This window comes from Sylvia atricapilla, chromosome 6, assembly GCF_009819655.1.
Source record: "Sylvia atricapilla isolate bSylAtr1 chromosome 6, bSylAtr1.pri, whole genome shotgun sequence".
Taxonomy (NCBI): Eukaryota; Metazoa; Chordata; class Aves; order Passeriformes; family Sylviidae; genus Sylvia; species Sylvia atricapilla.
In genome coordinates this window covers 28445658-28462190 of record NC_089145.1, presented here as the reverse complement: position 1 = coordinate 28462190, position 16533 = coordinate 28445658, and the positions used below count along the sequence as shown (strand labels likewise).

The window sequence follows — 16533 nt, the reverse complement described above, 5'->3', positions numbered from 1 at the left end:
CTCCTTCTGAGCAGACATAGTGAGGACAGCCACCAGTTCAGCTTCACAATCTTTGTCACAGGTGTTTGCGTTGAGCAAAGGGATCATCTGGGTAGACCACAAGTGGGAAAATACGCTTTTAAAATCTCAGAAGCTTGGCTTTTGCTTTTTTCCTGTTTTTATTACAGGATAATTTGTGAGTTGACATCAGAAACAGGCTATTTCAGCTCCAGAGAATATCTGGAAAGGCTTAGAGTCTGAAATGAGTAAGTACAGAAATACTCCCTGTAGCATGTCCCTTACTATAGCTACTACAGCATACACACTCCCCAAAGAAAAAAGGTAGAACCATGGGGGAATTCACTTCCACTACATTCTATAATATAGATGCAAAATAACAGTACCAAGTAGAAAAGCCTCAAGCCTATCTACACCACAGCTGCTACATACTTACAACAATGCACCTTAATTACACACAGCACTTACACAGCAGCCGTTTTCCCACATCATGTCCTTTCTAAAGGCTTGTGATTTCCTAGCATTGGAAAGAGAACAGTTACAGGTACATCCACCACTTGGCTACCATCCACGTTTTGGTACAGCTCCAGCGAGACACAACCATAAGGCAGTGATCTGGACTGTGGTAAGACAGGATGTCCTGTGCAACATAACTATGCACACTGGGTTTTTGGCACATAGTGCTGGGATTCAACATACCCACAGCTGTTACCTTCTAGGAACTCTTCACAACTTTCTTTTCAGTGCCACAAGCACATTTGGGATGAAGTCCAACCTGCTATGGCCCTTATTTTGCTCAGCTGCAGGAGGTGCACCCTTCTACCATCCCATATGGATGTCAGGAATCCTGCCTTTTGTCACCAACTTCTGTGTGCTGACCATCACTCTGGTACAGGCAGCAACACTTAACATTTCAAACTGTCAGAGACAGACCCTGCTCCCCAGGAGGCTGGGCAAGAAAGAAAGAAGCAGCTGGCAGAATGCTCAGATCCTCCTCCTGCTGTCTCATACCCCAGGATCCTGAGTGGGCTGGTAGCTTACGCTGGCCACATGGCAGCCTAACAACTTTAGGTTACCAACTGTTGTCCAAAGGTGCTTCAGATTCTGTGGTTTGGTACCTTGCTCATTCCTTGCAAGCATGGCCAGCATTAGTAGCACACACCTTGGAATACACTACCTCAGATTCAAGGAATGAATACAGAATGCCTGTGTCTGTTAGGATCCATCTAGGAAGATCTTTCTAGATAGCCATCCAAACTCATGACCTATCTATTTTAGCCTTAGATTTATTTTCTTAGTAGTTTTAAAATTATAGAAATTATTTCTTGTGAAGTCTTTTATGTGCAGCTAGTTGAATGCTTGTCCACTGCTTTTCAATTATCAGCTTTGCATTTCAGTAATGTGAATTGCATCAGATTGTTTCTTGAAGTAAATATAACCCAGACCACAGTAATGAAAAAATTCTGTTACATAAAAATCCTATTTTATGTCATAAATCTCTCTCCCAAAACATTAACTTCTGTAATAAACTATCAACCTAACCATTAAGTAAAATCAGTGTCCAAGAATATCTAGAAACTGAGACCATTCTAACATCCACCTTCATGGATCTGAGGGTCTAGTTATCAAACCTTTTATCTTTATCCCAAGCACACTAGAAACGCAACAATTTGTAGTAGGTAACCTAACTTTTCCTCCTCGAAATAGAACACAATATATTCCAATGTCCAAGAAAAAAAAAAAAAAAAGCTGTCAGAACACATGACATATTTGCTACTAACAAACTATACATTTAAGAAGGGCATTCCAGCAGCCAGGATTTTATTTTTCAAGAATTCAAATTCCTTCTATATATAAAAGTCTTTTTCTTTTTACATAGGAAACGTAGACACAAAGGATGCAAGTTTGTAAAGATTTCAGGAGGTTGCTGAACATGTCCATGTAAAACCATTCTCAGAAGCCAGCATTCAAAATAAGATGAAGACTGGAAACACCTCATTTGAGGCTGCTCACATCCTCACATGAATATTGGCATGAGAGGTTTCTACAGAAAAAGCTGTGACAGGGATCTCAGTCCCTGAATTGTCAGTCTCGGTGGAAGAGCTTAAATATAAAGAAAAGGGAGCAAGAATCTTCTGTTTTCCAGGTACTGACTAATCCAGATGTGTAATAGCTTCTCCCATCACTGGAGTCTCATTCGTTTCTCAGGTGGCCCTTTAGCACCAGCACTCTGAGCATTCTTCACAGTCTCTTTTTCCTCTTGCTTGACAGCTTCAGGGGCTGGTTCTGGTTCCTTCTTGATTTGATCCACTAAAGATGTAACAGCAAAAGAAAGTTAAACCTCAGAGTTTCATTCCTAAAACACTCTTCAGAGTATTTAGAAAATATTGTTAATGTCACATGGGCAACATTAATTTCAAAGCTGTAAGAATAATAAGCAGAGAATAAATTCATACTTAGATCAATTAAAAGGTGGAAGAGATTGAAGTGATACAGTTCATGCCCTTCCTGTTTGGAGGTTGCCTATAATCAACTCAAACTCTTCACTCACATCCATTACTTTGCACAATTAGATAAAGCCAGAATTCCAAACCACCTCACAGTAGCAGCAGCAAGAGATTACATGGCAACTGAAAGGTACAGCATACAGAGTCTATTTTAAGTCTTGTGTGAATATTGCAGTTTTACCTGGGATAGGCTTTTCTCCAGGCTTTTGCTGTAGAGGAAGAAAAAAAAGCAACACATCAGTGGAACCAAAGTGGTAATTCTCAACCCTTCCTGCCAATAATTTAGGAATAAAATGCAAGCAATGCTCTCTTGTAAGAGGTGAGGGTAGAATGGGTCACTAAATTCACTTTAAGTTAATGTTTTATAACATCCAGTTTTTCCTCTGACAACTGAAAAATACTGAAGTCCTTTCCCAGGACTGGCTGAGGAGCACTTTTGTGAGATGCTGTAAACATAATTTCCTTTGCTCCCAAGCAGAAAACCTGGTGGAACAAACGGCTACCAAAGAAAATCAGAGGTAACCACGAAAATTTCACAGAATGCCAAGAATTTCCATGCTAATTAATGAGACTCCAGAACAATGGAGTAACTAAAACAAAATACTGTGATGGCTTGATTGACTTCACAGAGCAGGAAACTGGAAGCAGCAGCAACATCTGATAGCTGAGAACAGACCCTCTGTGATCAGATAAGAAAGGTGCATAACAAAGTTCACTCTCATAGTTTTGCCAAGGTCTTAATGACTCCAATGATTACCAAGGGAGATCCTACACTCTAATACGAGCCTTCCATGTCAAGTTTATTATCAAATCCATGTTACTGTTGCAGAAATACACAAAATTCCCATTCAGTTTCAGCTGGTTAAATCTTATGACTGTTCTTCTAAGTTACAGTGAAACTGCAGCTTTTGAGCATCATACCTGAACAAATCTGGGTGGAAACTTCTGTCTTAGGTCTAAAAGCAAAGCATCTACTCGTTGTCTTTGGAAAATAGAGCTGGGTTCTTCTTTCTTCTTGGCTTTTGGTTTAGTTTTCTCTGCAAGTCACAGAAATATTAGAGAAAGATGTATTAAAATTCATTTTCTCTTAGCAGCTCTTTGTTGTAGGACAAGTTGGTATTTGTCTCTCCTCTGAACTTGAAATTCAAGAGGAATTGAATTTAAATTCAATTGAAATAGAAATTATAGTTTTGGGGTTTTTTTGTGGAAGGCAGATTAAGGATGATTCTAACCTCCTGACAAACTGGTTTGGCTTCTGAAAATATATTTTGGTCCCTAGTGGGTTCAAGAATTGCCCACTTTGTTGACACACAGTTCATTATTTTCATCTCCCACCCATGCCTCAATGTTCATTCCCACCAGCACAGAAGGACAAGATTCCCTTCACCTGGTAGAGAGCCCTAACTTACCCTTCAGACACTTCATCTCACCTCTCCACCATCACTGTGCATTGCCTCAAGCTTTTCCCTACATTCCTTTCCTCTCCCAAAGTATGCAGGAGAAACTACTAATCATACCTCGTTCTTCTTGATCTTTGAAATGCCACCAGTAGCCCTTGGACGGGTGATAGCGACAGTAGGACATGGCTTCTTCAAAAGCAGACTGAATTCCATGCACTGCAGTGAGCTTTCAGAACAACAATGTAAGGCAGTGTTCAGAACTCAAGGAGAAAACACAGCGTATATTTTGAAAGAAGGTATTTTAAAATTGGTATTCTATATTCATTTTTGTTCTAGGAAGGAAACTTGGAACGTCCAGTTTTGAACTGAGAATGTAATTTCTTTAACAAGTTCTCACAAGACTCTTCTGAAGTGCTTTTCTAAACTGACAGAGAAAAACTTGCAAAAGCAATAGTTTCCAAGAACAGAAGCAATCAAAACAAATTTGAGCATCCAATTTAGAGGAAGTACCACATCAACTTAAAACATAAGCCTTATTTAAAAATAAATATTATATTAGCTTAACATTAATGTTCCAAAGCAAGCTTCACTGATTATGTATTTAATTACTATTTCATATGTATTTGTCAAATAATTTATTCAAACTTCATGCTGTTCTGCCAATTGTGTAGCTTCAGTTATTTTGATCCTTTATCCTTAAATAATGTATCCTAGTTTCTGGGCAATACCGCACTCTCACAAGACCTTGCATTTTCTTGTGGGATGCCCACAACATTAACCAGTGGGGTTTAAGTTACTGCACCATTACTACACAAGATCTTTCCTCAAAATAGTGAGGCAGAGATTTAAACAGCCTGAGGGACAACCAAAAGTAAAAACAGATATAAACCAGTATCCATCAAATGCACAGAACACTTACAACTCTGGAGTTAATGACAGACCCTAAGTCAGGTGCTTGATAAATCACTCCAGCAATAATATAGTAGTCAGCCAATGGCATAACTGTGGGAGGAAAAGAAGAAAACCAGATCAGTTTAAAGCTCTGGCTGAAGACTGTGTATTTGTTGCTGCATTTCAGTTGTAGCAGCAGAAATTGTAATATTTCTCTCATCACAAAATTTTCTCTTGTTAATCTTTTTCTTCAAGGTGCTTTATTTGCACCTTAGGCACAGACTGATAAGGACAGAAAAACCAATGTCTGCTTTACAGATACAAAAACATCAGCTTTAAAGTCCTCTCCTACTGCAAGCAAGTCCTGTTCTATTTGCCTCACAGAACTGGGATTTTCAGAGTACACGAGAGCTACTACTAGTCAAGTGAACTGCTCTGGAAGTAATTCCACTAGCCTTGGATACCAGTAGAAACCCACAATAATGTAAGATCTCATTCTTCTGGACTCAGCTTTCTCTAACTTCTACAGTCTTCTCAGCTAGATTTCCCAGACCCAGTGAATTAAGCACACATAGAGCATGTTTTTCTAGATTAGTAACATTCTGCCAAAAGAAGAAAACCTTCCAAAGGCATTTGCTACCTAGATTTGGAACCTCTACTGACCAATCAAAAATTCTTGTTCATTAGAGCTACAGTGCAGAGGGAATATTACAGTTGCCTCTGTAACTCTGCCAAACATTGTTCAATCAAGAAACCATAGCAATGCTCTCAGCCTCACATTCCTAAGGATATTACCTGTGCACACATGCATTCCAGTTCCTCCATCTCTACTAACAATTCATCCAGTACTTGCATTTTATGAAGCTAGGATACCTGCCTAAATCAGCAGCCCAAGACAGCTGGGTGCATATTACAGCCAGTACCAGCTTCTCCTCAAAAGAAAAAGTATGCTTAGCACTTTTTAAGAAATGGACCAAGACACAGAACAGCAGTTTTACTGTCTCACAGCTCTCTACCAGGGCTACTCTCCTAGACAGGCAATTCTCCCTAATCACAGATCTAAAGATTTTTCTAATATCAATTCAAATAGGTGAAAACTTGTCTTTAAGAATTTCAAATATAAATACATCTGTTTTAAAAACACGCAGAAGTCATAAGACACGCCTGCATCAGTTGTATTTGAGTATTCTACACTAGCTATGAACTCATTAAATTTCAGTTTTACATCCCCATTCCCATGTCTCAAATACATGAATTTTTTGTACCCTGATGAAATAAAATACATGGTGTACATCTGAGCTAGGGAACTATACAACTCAATCAAAGCACCCAGCACAAGCTTTACAGTCACAGTGGGAAAAATGTTACCAACTAAGTCTCAGTTAAGTTCCACCAAATATATATCTGCCTTATAGCATATAACACATATACTGTGGTAGCTCCAACTCCAGTCTCAATCTGAAAGGCATCAAAACCAGAAATTAAGGGCTGTATGACAATTCCATACTCACTTTTAGAAGCTATGTTCAAAATCTCTAAGAAAGAAATAACTCAAACAATGTACTAAAGACTCAATCAAACATGTTTTCTCAATTTGGAACTGCAATGTAAACAGACCATTATCTGATATAAGCAAATAAAAAACATTACAAGACAAGGCAAAGTCCTGTGTAAGACCAAAATGTATATACACAACCTAAGTCCCCAAAAAACAGAAGTTAAGAAATAACTAGCACTAATCTTGCCTTTCTTTCCTACAAAGCTTATTCTGAGATAACCTCTATTATTTTGTATGAACATGCAGATAAGACAGACCAATAACTATTGAAATGTGGCTACATATTTGATTAATCACACACATAAACAAATTCAAGGTTAAAAAGGAATAATGAAGCCAGTTGCATGCAGATGGGAAAAAAAAAGGCTAAGGTATTTGATTTAAAAATTCGAGAGTGACACTGTAGGAAGGAGTAGTGCTGTTATCACAAGACTCCATCACAACAAGAAATGGACACTCTTGCATAATCTAACAGATAAATATGACATGGAAGGAATGCTATTAGCAATTTCCTGTAGGAAAATGTAGCACAGGGCAGCACTTTCTCATTCGCTGTTCCCATTTCCCCACAAGATGGCACTCCCTGCTGCTGGCACACTGCAGGGAACTGCTGGAGAAAGGATCTCCCCACGACAAGGCCTCATACCCTCCCAGTTAGACTGGAGATGAAGACAGAAAAGGGGAAGCAGAAGTGCTTCACAAATTAGGAATTGATAAAAACAACTGACTGCTTGGGGTTTTGAATAGGGGCAAGAAGTCAGTGACTGTACCTTGTGTTGGAGATTGTCTTTGCTGCTTTCGTATAATGAAGAGAATGGGCTCTTGAGCATGAAGAAGGATGTACTCCACTCCAACCATTTGGCTGAAAAGGAAGCAACCAGAGTAAGTATCTTCCTCGAAGTAAAATCTGTAGGATGTGAAGAGCAACCAAATGGCCCAGCAACAAAGCAACGAAGTTCTAGTGCTTTGAAAGCTTTTCCTTATAAGGTGCAGTAAATAAAGGCAAGGGATTTCCTGAGCTAGCTATCAAACCCTATGTGCATAGACAAAGGGAGTTATAACAACCTGACACAAGTAGAACACATTAGCAACAGATAATAGCAAGAAAGACAACAATCTGTCATCATGGAGATGTCATTTAAATACAGCAACAAAGAACTGGTTATGATGTGACCATCTGTGTGTCTGATGTAAAAGCCTCTCTGCAACCACATCTGAGCACAAGTAACTTCACCAGTGGACTTCTAGCTCTGCTTGCAAACTCCCTATCATATTGTGGAGTCTTTAAATAGCTCTCCAACAACTCACTTGTGCTCAGCAAAGCAGATGGGGAACTGAAAAGAAAGTTAACTTGCACATGCAGTCTCAATACACAACCATATGTGATCAGTTTATTTACAACACTCACTACTCTTATTATCCATACTAAAAAGCCAGCTCCTAGGAGGAATTATGTACTAATTATGGCACACAGCCAACAGTATATGGAAACACAAACTATTTATGAACTCAAAGTATCCCCTAACATAAACCCTATTCACCACAGAGAAAAACATTTAACTACCTTACATTATTCAGGTTCTGTTGTGCAGGGAGGAAGAGAGAAGACAGCTTTTCTATTTCAGAGAAATATTTAAAGGGTGATTTACTGCAACCTCAAAAAATACACAGAATCCTTCATGCTTAACACCTTCTTGAGATGGCATAAGATAACATGGTAGATAAAGTGGTGGGACTAAAAAGCACAGAACAGAACGAGTTTTCCATCTGATCATCAAAGCCTATGAATGGAGGGACAAGGGATACCGCACAGGAACCAGTTGCAAATTACAGCTTACTTCAAATGGTCCAAGGTCATCCGCTGCATTTTGACGACTTCATTGTTACACGTTCGGTCATAGAAAGGGTTACTTCGCTCTGAGAAATAGTCCAACACACTCCCATTGTTTAATATTGGAATCCAGGAGCTGTCCACCCAGGAAATTCCCAAGAGATTATCTGGGAAAATAAATCCACATTGAGTACCAAAGCAGTCAAAAAAAAAAAAAAACAAAAAAACCGCCCTGAAAACCCCCCCCCCAAAAAAAAAACCCCACCCAAAATCCCCGAAAAAACAAACAAAAAAACCCTCCAAAAAACAACAGGAAACACAAACATGCTATCTTTGGGCAGATGCTTCCCAGTAATCTTGAACAAGAGATTCTATTCTTGACTATAAAATTAATCTGCCAAATTGCCTGCAGCAAATTACTTGTTCCATAACTCAGTGGATATTACAGATATATAACTACTGAACAATTATATTAAAAAAAGCAAGCTTTTTAAATGAACACACTTTATAACCTACAAGTCATAATAGGCTTATGTTAAATTCTAACAGATTTAGGAAAATATGAATTAAAGTCCTGCATTTTGTCATCACACTGCAGCAAAATGTTCCTCAGGCACATCAAAGAAACCACTGTCAACAACCACTTCCACAGGCAACAAATTTGCTAACATTGGAGATCCAGGAGGAACCTTGGAAAAAACCCTTGAAATCAACTGATGTTAAATCACAGGAGCAGCAAACAGAATTTTCAAGAAAAAGAAAACACAAGAATTTTCAAGAAAAAGAAACACAAGAAAGCAGGAAGATATATGCAGGAAGACTGTTTAGACTTAAAAAACCCTAAGTGATGAGAAGTCATTGAAGACTGACTGAAGATATGAAATTCCCTCCTCATGGGAACCACTCCCTAAAGTTCATGGATTATATACAAATGCCAAACTCCCACTTATCATCCACTGAGAATATTTTACTTCTGTGACAATTCAGCATGCCCAAGGATCATCAGATCAAGTTTCAAAAATGTCAGCTCATACACTACTAGCAGCTTCTCTGAGGAAGAGCTAATAAAGTAACACGACCTGCTTAGCAAACCAGGAAAAATGCAACAGAAATAGCTACATGTAAACCATTTTTACTTGCTAATCTCAGAATTTTCAGCCCAACTGTTTCAGGCAGGGCAGGGAAAGGGAGGAAGAAGTCCCAGAGACATTCACGTTATTTCACATAGGCTATTCTCTCTCCTCACTAGAGAAAAGGAAATCTCAGAAACACGGTCCTAAGGTCCATTATTAAGCACCTAAGTTATCGTAGCACTGTTTATTCCAAATGCTATTCAAATCCAAAAGAGCTCTCCTTTCAAAAAAAAATCTTTAAGTCTTAAGCACTTGCATTCTTCTCATAATCAACTCTCACATTGTACTTCAAATAGAAATGTTCTTTGTATGATAAACAATACCTGCATTTCTCAGAGGAATGTCAAACAAGCTTTAGAGATATATATAGCTATTGTGCTGTACATTGACTGATAAATGTACAGTGAAATGGAATATAAAGCTGGTCTCTAAGATTCATTTATCCACAGCTGCTAAGTGCCAGTATTTATAATTCTCTTTAAAACTAACGAGATTGTTCTCTTAACTATTCTTGGAAAAAAGGAGAGGAAGAATAAAACAAACTGTGAGCCTGACATGGCTGTTATACTGAAGGGTGCACTGTTTATTTTGGGTATAAGAAAGGATGATGTTCCTGCTTCCCTGTTCCTTTCAAAAATAGGACATCTTGTGCAAAGCATTTCTTGTAGAATTTGCATCACAGATGCAAAAGTTAAATGCTTATGACAATACTGCCAATCTGTCATGATTTTCAAGACAATTTGGAAGACAAGCCAGAAATCCATGGCAAAAAAAAAAAAGGAGCAATTCACACAACGTGCTGAACCTGGCTTTGCTGGCCAGGTAGCCCAGCAGTAGGCTTTGACAAACCAAGAGGAACAGTAAAGTAGCCTGACAGGGTATTGAGTTCACCTGATCAGGTTTGGTAGGGGGTGTTACAGGGGTGGCTTCAGTGAGAAGCTGCTGGAAGCTTCCCCATGTCCTACAGAGCCAAGCACAGACCATGGTAAGGTGGCTGTCCCCCTGCATCTCGCCATGGAGATCCACAGTGGAGCAGAGATCCACCTGCAGCCCCTGGAGGACCCCACAGTGGAGCAGGCGGATGCCCAGAGGAGGCTGTGACCCCATGGGAAGCCACGCTGGTGCAGGCTCCGGACAGCACCTCTGGACCCTTGGACAGAGGAGCCCAAGCTGGAGCAGGTTTGCTGGCACGACTTGCGACGCTGTGGGGGACCCAAGCTGGAGCACTTTGTTCACATTTCTCCCCATGCTGAGTGCAATACAACCCATGCCAAGCAACCCCACGAGTTGCCAGGCCCTGCAGAGCTGCCAGGCCATGCTCACCCAGGCAAAGTAGCCCCAAAGCTGGCCCAAGGGGTAGGGCAGGTCAGAGGCCATGTCACTGTGACAACGGGCACTTGCCCATCCCGACCCAGCTCTGAGGGCTGCAAAGATCTTGGTGATTTTGGACAAGTGAAGGATTGCCTGTGTAACCAAGCTAACCATCCTGCACAGAAGATAGTTAAGAATTGTGAGCAGGTTGGTTTAAGCGCCAAATGTTAATCTGCATTATGAATTCCCCCAATTTCAGAGACCAAGACGGATTAAACATTAAAAATTTCTTGATGACCTGTATATTAGTAAACCACACATGGCTCAATGTCAAAAATTTGTGGAGCTAAAATATCCTAATACTCTTGGACTGGTAAAAATGCAATTGTTTTAGTTTCAGTAATATTTATTTCGAATTTAAATGATAGTCCCACATGATGGTAGGCCCAAAGGGATGCACAATAAAATTACACCAATAATTCAATTTTTCAGAGGTGCAAAATTTTTGATTTTTCACTGCTGGTTTTGATGTGTCATACAGAGAAATCTGGGTCAGTTTTTCATAGGCAGACCCATTGATCATCTAGCATTCTACCTCAATTTCTAACCTTTCCATTCCCCAAATACAGGGAATATTATTATCAGCTTTACCCTTATCTGAGCCCCATTCATTCTTAAAATACTTAACCAAAGTGGCTAGGCTTAAATCTGTTTTACTGGAAACTATCATCCTGACTAATAACCCTAAATGGGGGAGTTATGCAGGCTATATTGAATACCTGTTTACCTTGAAGAAGAGAACAGTATTAAAGAAGGTGAAAGGAGAGCAATAGGCAGGGGGGGCTGGGGTCTGAAAGGGCTCCCACCCTCTGGCCTGAAGCAGTGTACTCTTTTGTAGGCAGGAAGGGACAATTAGATCTAAACATTATTTCTGACTATGAGAAGAGGGGACTGTGGGAAAACATCAAGGCATTCCTAGCAGACCTTGTAGCTCCAGTACAACCAGAGAATGAAACAACAGACTCCTGATCAACAGCAGAGCCACAGATTCAGTAATAAACAGACACAAAGGGTCTGCTTAGTAAAATTACAGTACCGATTTTGGGGGCAATGGGAAAAAGGGTTTTATGGCCATTCTTACAGCTCGTGGACTGTCCCAGCTGGACATATTAAACTGACTCATAAGTTTCTATATGCCAGAATGTCCCCTTCCATTGTTAGGACAAAACTTACCATGCAAGTTAAATGCTCAAGTAACTTTTTTTGAGAACTGTGTATAGCTATGCATCTCACAGAAAAAGGCATGGAAAGCTCAAATCTGCTTATCAATGAACTAGACCTCAAAGGAACCTGAAAATAACATCCTGGATGCAGTACTGATTGCTGCTTAGAGTATCAATATGAATTTAATACCTGTAAAGCCTTGTTCTCAGTGGTATAGGCTGGTACAGAAAATAAGAGCAATAAATCAGGTACCTCAACTTTGTTGTTTGGATGGGCTTTTTGTACCAGGTGAAAGAGCCCATTTTGGGACAATAGCATTGGAGAAATTCATGGAGGATTGTCTCCTGTGGGAGGGATCCTACAGTGGAGCAGTGGAAGACTGTGAAGAGTCCTCCTGCTAAGGAGCACAGAGTGGCAGTGCCAACATGCATGAATGGATCACAATCCCAATCCCTTTGCTGCTTGGGCGAGAGAAATTAGAGCATTTCAGAGTGAGGTCACGTCCAGGAAGAAGGGAGTGGTGGAGGTGTTTTTAAGGTGGTTTTTTTGGTTTTATTTCTCATTATCTTCCTCTGACCTAACTGGTAATAAATTCAATAATTTGTTTTGAGTTTGTTTTGCCCAGGACAGTAACTGATGAGTGATCTCTCCCTGCCCTGATCTTGATCCACAAAACTTTCATCATATTCTCTCTCCCCTGTCTGGTTGAGGAAGGGGGTGATGGACGGGTGGGTTCCTGGCACTCACCTAGGGTTAAACCACTACAGATAGATTAAAAATAGAACTATGCCTCAAAATCTACTTAATATATTGAACTATATTAGATAAAATAATTTGAGGGAGCTTAAATGATCTGGAGTAAGACAGAAGATTCTCACATCAACTGATAACTTAATACAGCACTCCTCCATTAATTGTCTACATAGTTCCTTTGTGTAATCTCAAAGAAGGCAGGTAAGAAAAACACACAGGACTACACATAATCATTAAGAATTCCAAGACAAAAAAGGAGAAAACCTCTGTGGCATTATAAAAATTGACTCTTCATGAGATTGCCCTAAATACCTGCTCTTGTTCATTCTCTGAGACTCCACCACACAGGCTTCCGACGTTATTCCGTTCAAACACTCTAATGGAGAAAAACCCCGTCTTTTCCTGTGGCCTCTAAACCCCCACTTCTTCTCTCAAAGCTCAAATTCTTCACAACAATTTAACTTCTATTTTTTCGACAACATAAATATTCTTTAATCCTTCATTCAAATATCACTTCTTCTTCAAAACATAATATCCCTAGCTGCTCACCGAAATGTTGTTTTTTGTTACTTCACCTTTCTTTGCGGCTTTGCTCACACCTGGCCTGCCGCACCACATCCCCCTGAAAGCTCCTAGGATCACCGGCCTCACTCGCTGCCCTGGTCCCGCGCTAGCCCCACACACATGCCAGCGCTTCCCACTTTGCCCCGCATTTCACAGCTGGAACTCTTTTTCAGCTGTTCCCTTACGTCGCCATCTCACTGCAGGACCTCCTCATCCCCCTGAAAAGGCAGAGTCTACCAAAAGGAAGCTTGTTTTTCCCAGGCGGCCCTGAGCGCACGCTCCCAGCCTGCCGCGCATCCCAGAAAGCGGCTTTTTAGGCGGCTCCTCCGCCCGGCCGCTGCCCCACGGACCGTCACACCACGGGGCCGACCCCGTCCTGCAGAGCCCCGCCGGCGGGAGCGGGCCCCGAGCGCCGCCCCGGCCCCGGGCCTACCTCGGATGTCCACAGCCGCCATGGCGCCGGCGCACGTCGGCAGCGGGCGGCGCGCAGGGAGCGGGGCGGAGCGGGGCGGGAGCCGGGAACGCCCCTCGGCCCGGCGCGGCCCCGGGAAACACCTCCTGGCACCGGCACGGCCATGCCGCAGCGACCGCCGCGGGCCGGCCGCACCCGCGCCGCAGCCGGGGCCCGCGTACCCAGAACGACGGCGCCAGCGCCGAAAATCGACATCCTGAGTCCGAGCTGCTCGCTGAAAAGGGGAGAGACGGGGGGTTTGCAGTCGTTTTCGCCTGATCTTGGCCCGCTGGTATTTGCTGTTCACTTTCAAAGTGAAAGCGGTGTGGGCGGCGGGTTGCTGCTCAGCATCACACCCACCCAGCTTGAGCTGAATAGGGTAGCCCAGATTTAGTCTGCCATGTGGGAATAATACATGTTTTGAGGTCACCTCATCAAAACGCTGTATGGTTCTTGTCCTGAGATGTGGTCCTTGGCATTTTGGCTCTTAAGTGAAATAATAGGTCATCAGTTATTTACAGAGTGAAGAACAACACTCAGTGGGTGGAAGAATATACATACACTGAAGATTAATAAGGCCCTTATTTAGATCGACAACTAGTCTACCAATCTGCAGTACAGTGTTCAGCAGCCCTGTGTCATGCCAGCAGCACCTCCAGCGACTCGCCGTGCCGGAGCCTTTGCTGCCAGGATCAGCCATCCCCCTGCTGGCAGTAGCAGAGTCCCAGACAGCCTGGAGTTCTCACCTGGCTGATGGCAGGCGATCGTAATTGGTGATGGAATCTCTTTCCTTTCCATTAGAAGCCTGCGTGAAAATAAGTATAGGAAGTAGAAGTACTTTACTGTGTATGAAGTACAGGAAAATAATATTATTATTGTATGAGAGCAATCAAAAAGAGCAAAAGAGAAGTGATGCTGCTTATTTGCTCTCTATTCAGTCCTCTCATACTAATGCATTAGGAGACAGACTGTAATTGCAAAACCACATACTTGCTTGTTTGTTTTTTTTTTTCCCCGCGGATTCCTGTCCCATTCAATATATTAAAGTCACTGCATCATTTGTGAATATTCTGGGCTTGTTTTCTGTGAAGAAGAGGTGCCTGCAGAACACTTGCTTTACACGTTTCGGGTGTTGAAAGATGTGAAGGCACCAAGTGAAGGTTACAGAAAGTGACACGGTCAAACAGAAAAATGCTGGTTTGGAAAACTGGACTCTAGTCTTGCCAGTGGTATAGTCATACACTAGATTAATGAAGTTTTTCAGACTCTGATTTACAGATGTGCTGAGCCCTCCATACAAATAAAGGTGGTCATGCTTTGTGTGTTTTGTAGTTCTCTGCACACTGGGAAGTTAAGTTCTCTAAAATCTCTCACAGTTTAATTATTCAAAATAAGACTTTTGTAATCTGAGTGCCTCATGGCTGCATCTCTAAAAGGGAGGTGATAATAGGCCCCTTGGCTCTGAGTTCATGAAAATAATTATAATAATATCTGCAAAAATATGAGGCTGAGATGAAAAGCGTTCTGAGAAAATTAATATTTTCTTCAAAAACAGAGAATCTTTTCTTCAAAAGATTTGCTTAATTGGCAAAATAAGTAAAAATAAGTAAAAAAGATTGAACGGTGGAAGGAAAAGTGCTTAACAGAAGAGCACTGTCCAGCTGTAATACTGAATTCAGAAGAAAGCCATGAAAACACAGTACTTGGTATCATTTAATGGTATAACTAGATTAAAAAAGAAATCTAACCTTATTTTTCAAACTCCTCAGTGCTTGTCTTTGTCACTGAGATAATATTTCGTGTAATATGTGCTTTTCCATGGGGTAATTCTCATGTGTGCACACTGCAGCTCCCCATTCATTAGTTAGCTGCTACTCATTAGCAGTTTCTACCTTTGCCAAGCACATCTCACTAGCAATATCCACAGCAGAATGTTTCCAAATAATACTATGATAGGTTGCCATTCTAAACCAAATATCTCTATATCCCTGTCATGAACAATCTTCCTGGAGGGGAAAATGCCACCAGACGTAACAGCCATCCTTCTGGAGCATTTCTGATTGCCCTGCTTCATTCTATTTTTGTGCAAACCATTTCTTTTCAGGAGCAAATGGAAATTCAACCTCTATTTTAATTATTCATGTTGTCCATCTTTCCTGCTGAGTCTGCACCCCTTCTCAGCAAGTATGTCTTTGGATGAGCAAGGGGCTAAAAAGTAAAGATTTCTAGGTGGGAAATAATGGGGCTTGATTGCTTACAATGGATTTTCAATTATATGGTGAGACTAGCCAAAACACTGCTGGAAAGAATTGCTCATCTGGTAACATTTTCACCTTCTGCTATAGCATAAAAGACAAGGGCTTTTTCCCCTGCCTTCCTCTAATGGGGGAGTCCTAATGAGCACTGGAGTTCTGTCCCTCTTAGCAGGAGGTGTGGATTACAGATGGAGAGATAATGAAAGCTATCACGTAAAATGAGGAATTTATGCACCCTGCTTTTGATGTCAGAGAAAGGCACCTTAAGCAATGAATATTTAGACATATTCATTCCATTTGTGTGCTTTAAAAATGCATAAAACACTTGGATAAAAACTGACACCTTTTCAAGTCCTGGTGTTCAGATGTCATTTAGTGTCACTCTCCCTGCAGTGGAATTATTTTTCTGTAGTCAGAGCTAATGAAGAATCTCATGCTACTGTGCTCCCCTATATGTAACAGAAGAGACTGTCCCTAATTTACAATTTTTGTTGTCTCCAGTGGATGCAGGATTGGTAGTGCTGAGTGCTCCAAACCACATTATGGGTACAGCAGGGAGACTACCAAGGACTCCCTTTATAGTTTCAAATAAGCAAAGCTAAACTGAGAGGACTACATCTATAAAGGGATGGAAAACCATCTCTGTGCACATTTCTAA

The 16533-nt window shown here is 41.1% G+C and overlaps 1 protein-coding gene across 1 annotated transcript; it reads right to left on the bottom strand.

Moving 5' to 3' along the window:
* Positions 1–1784: 1784 nt before the first annotated feature.
* MED6 (mediator complex subunit 6) lies at positions 1785–13660 on the bottom strand. Its single transcript, XM_066321334.1, has 8 exons — positions 13603–13660; positions 8192–8351; positions 7124–7215; positions 4824–4906; positions 4022–4130; positions 3426–3541; positions 2686–2713; positions 1785–2307 (listed from the first exon to the last, which is right to left on the bottom strand). Exons 1-8 carry the CDS (start codon positions 13622–13624, stop codon positions 2180–2182), a joined length of 738 nt encoding a protein of 245 aa, XP_066177431.1. The 5' UTR covers positions 13625–13660; the 3' UTR covers positions 1785–2179.
* Positions 13661–16533: the final 2873 nt, after the last annotated feature.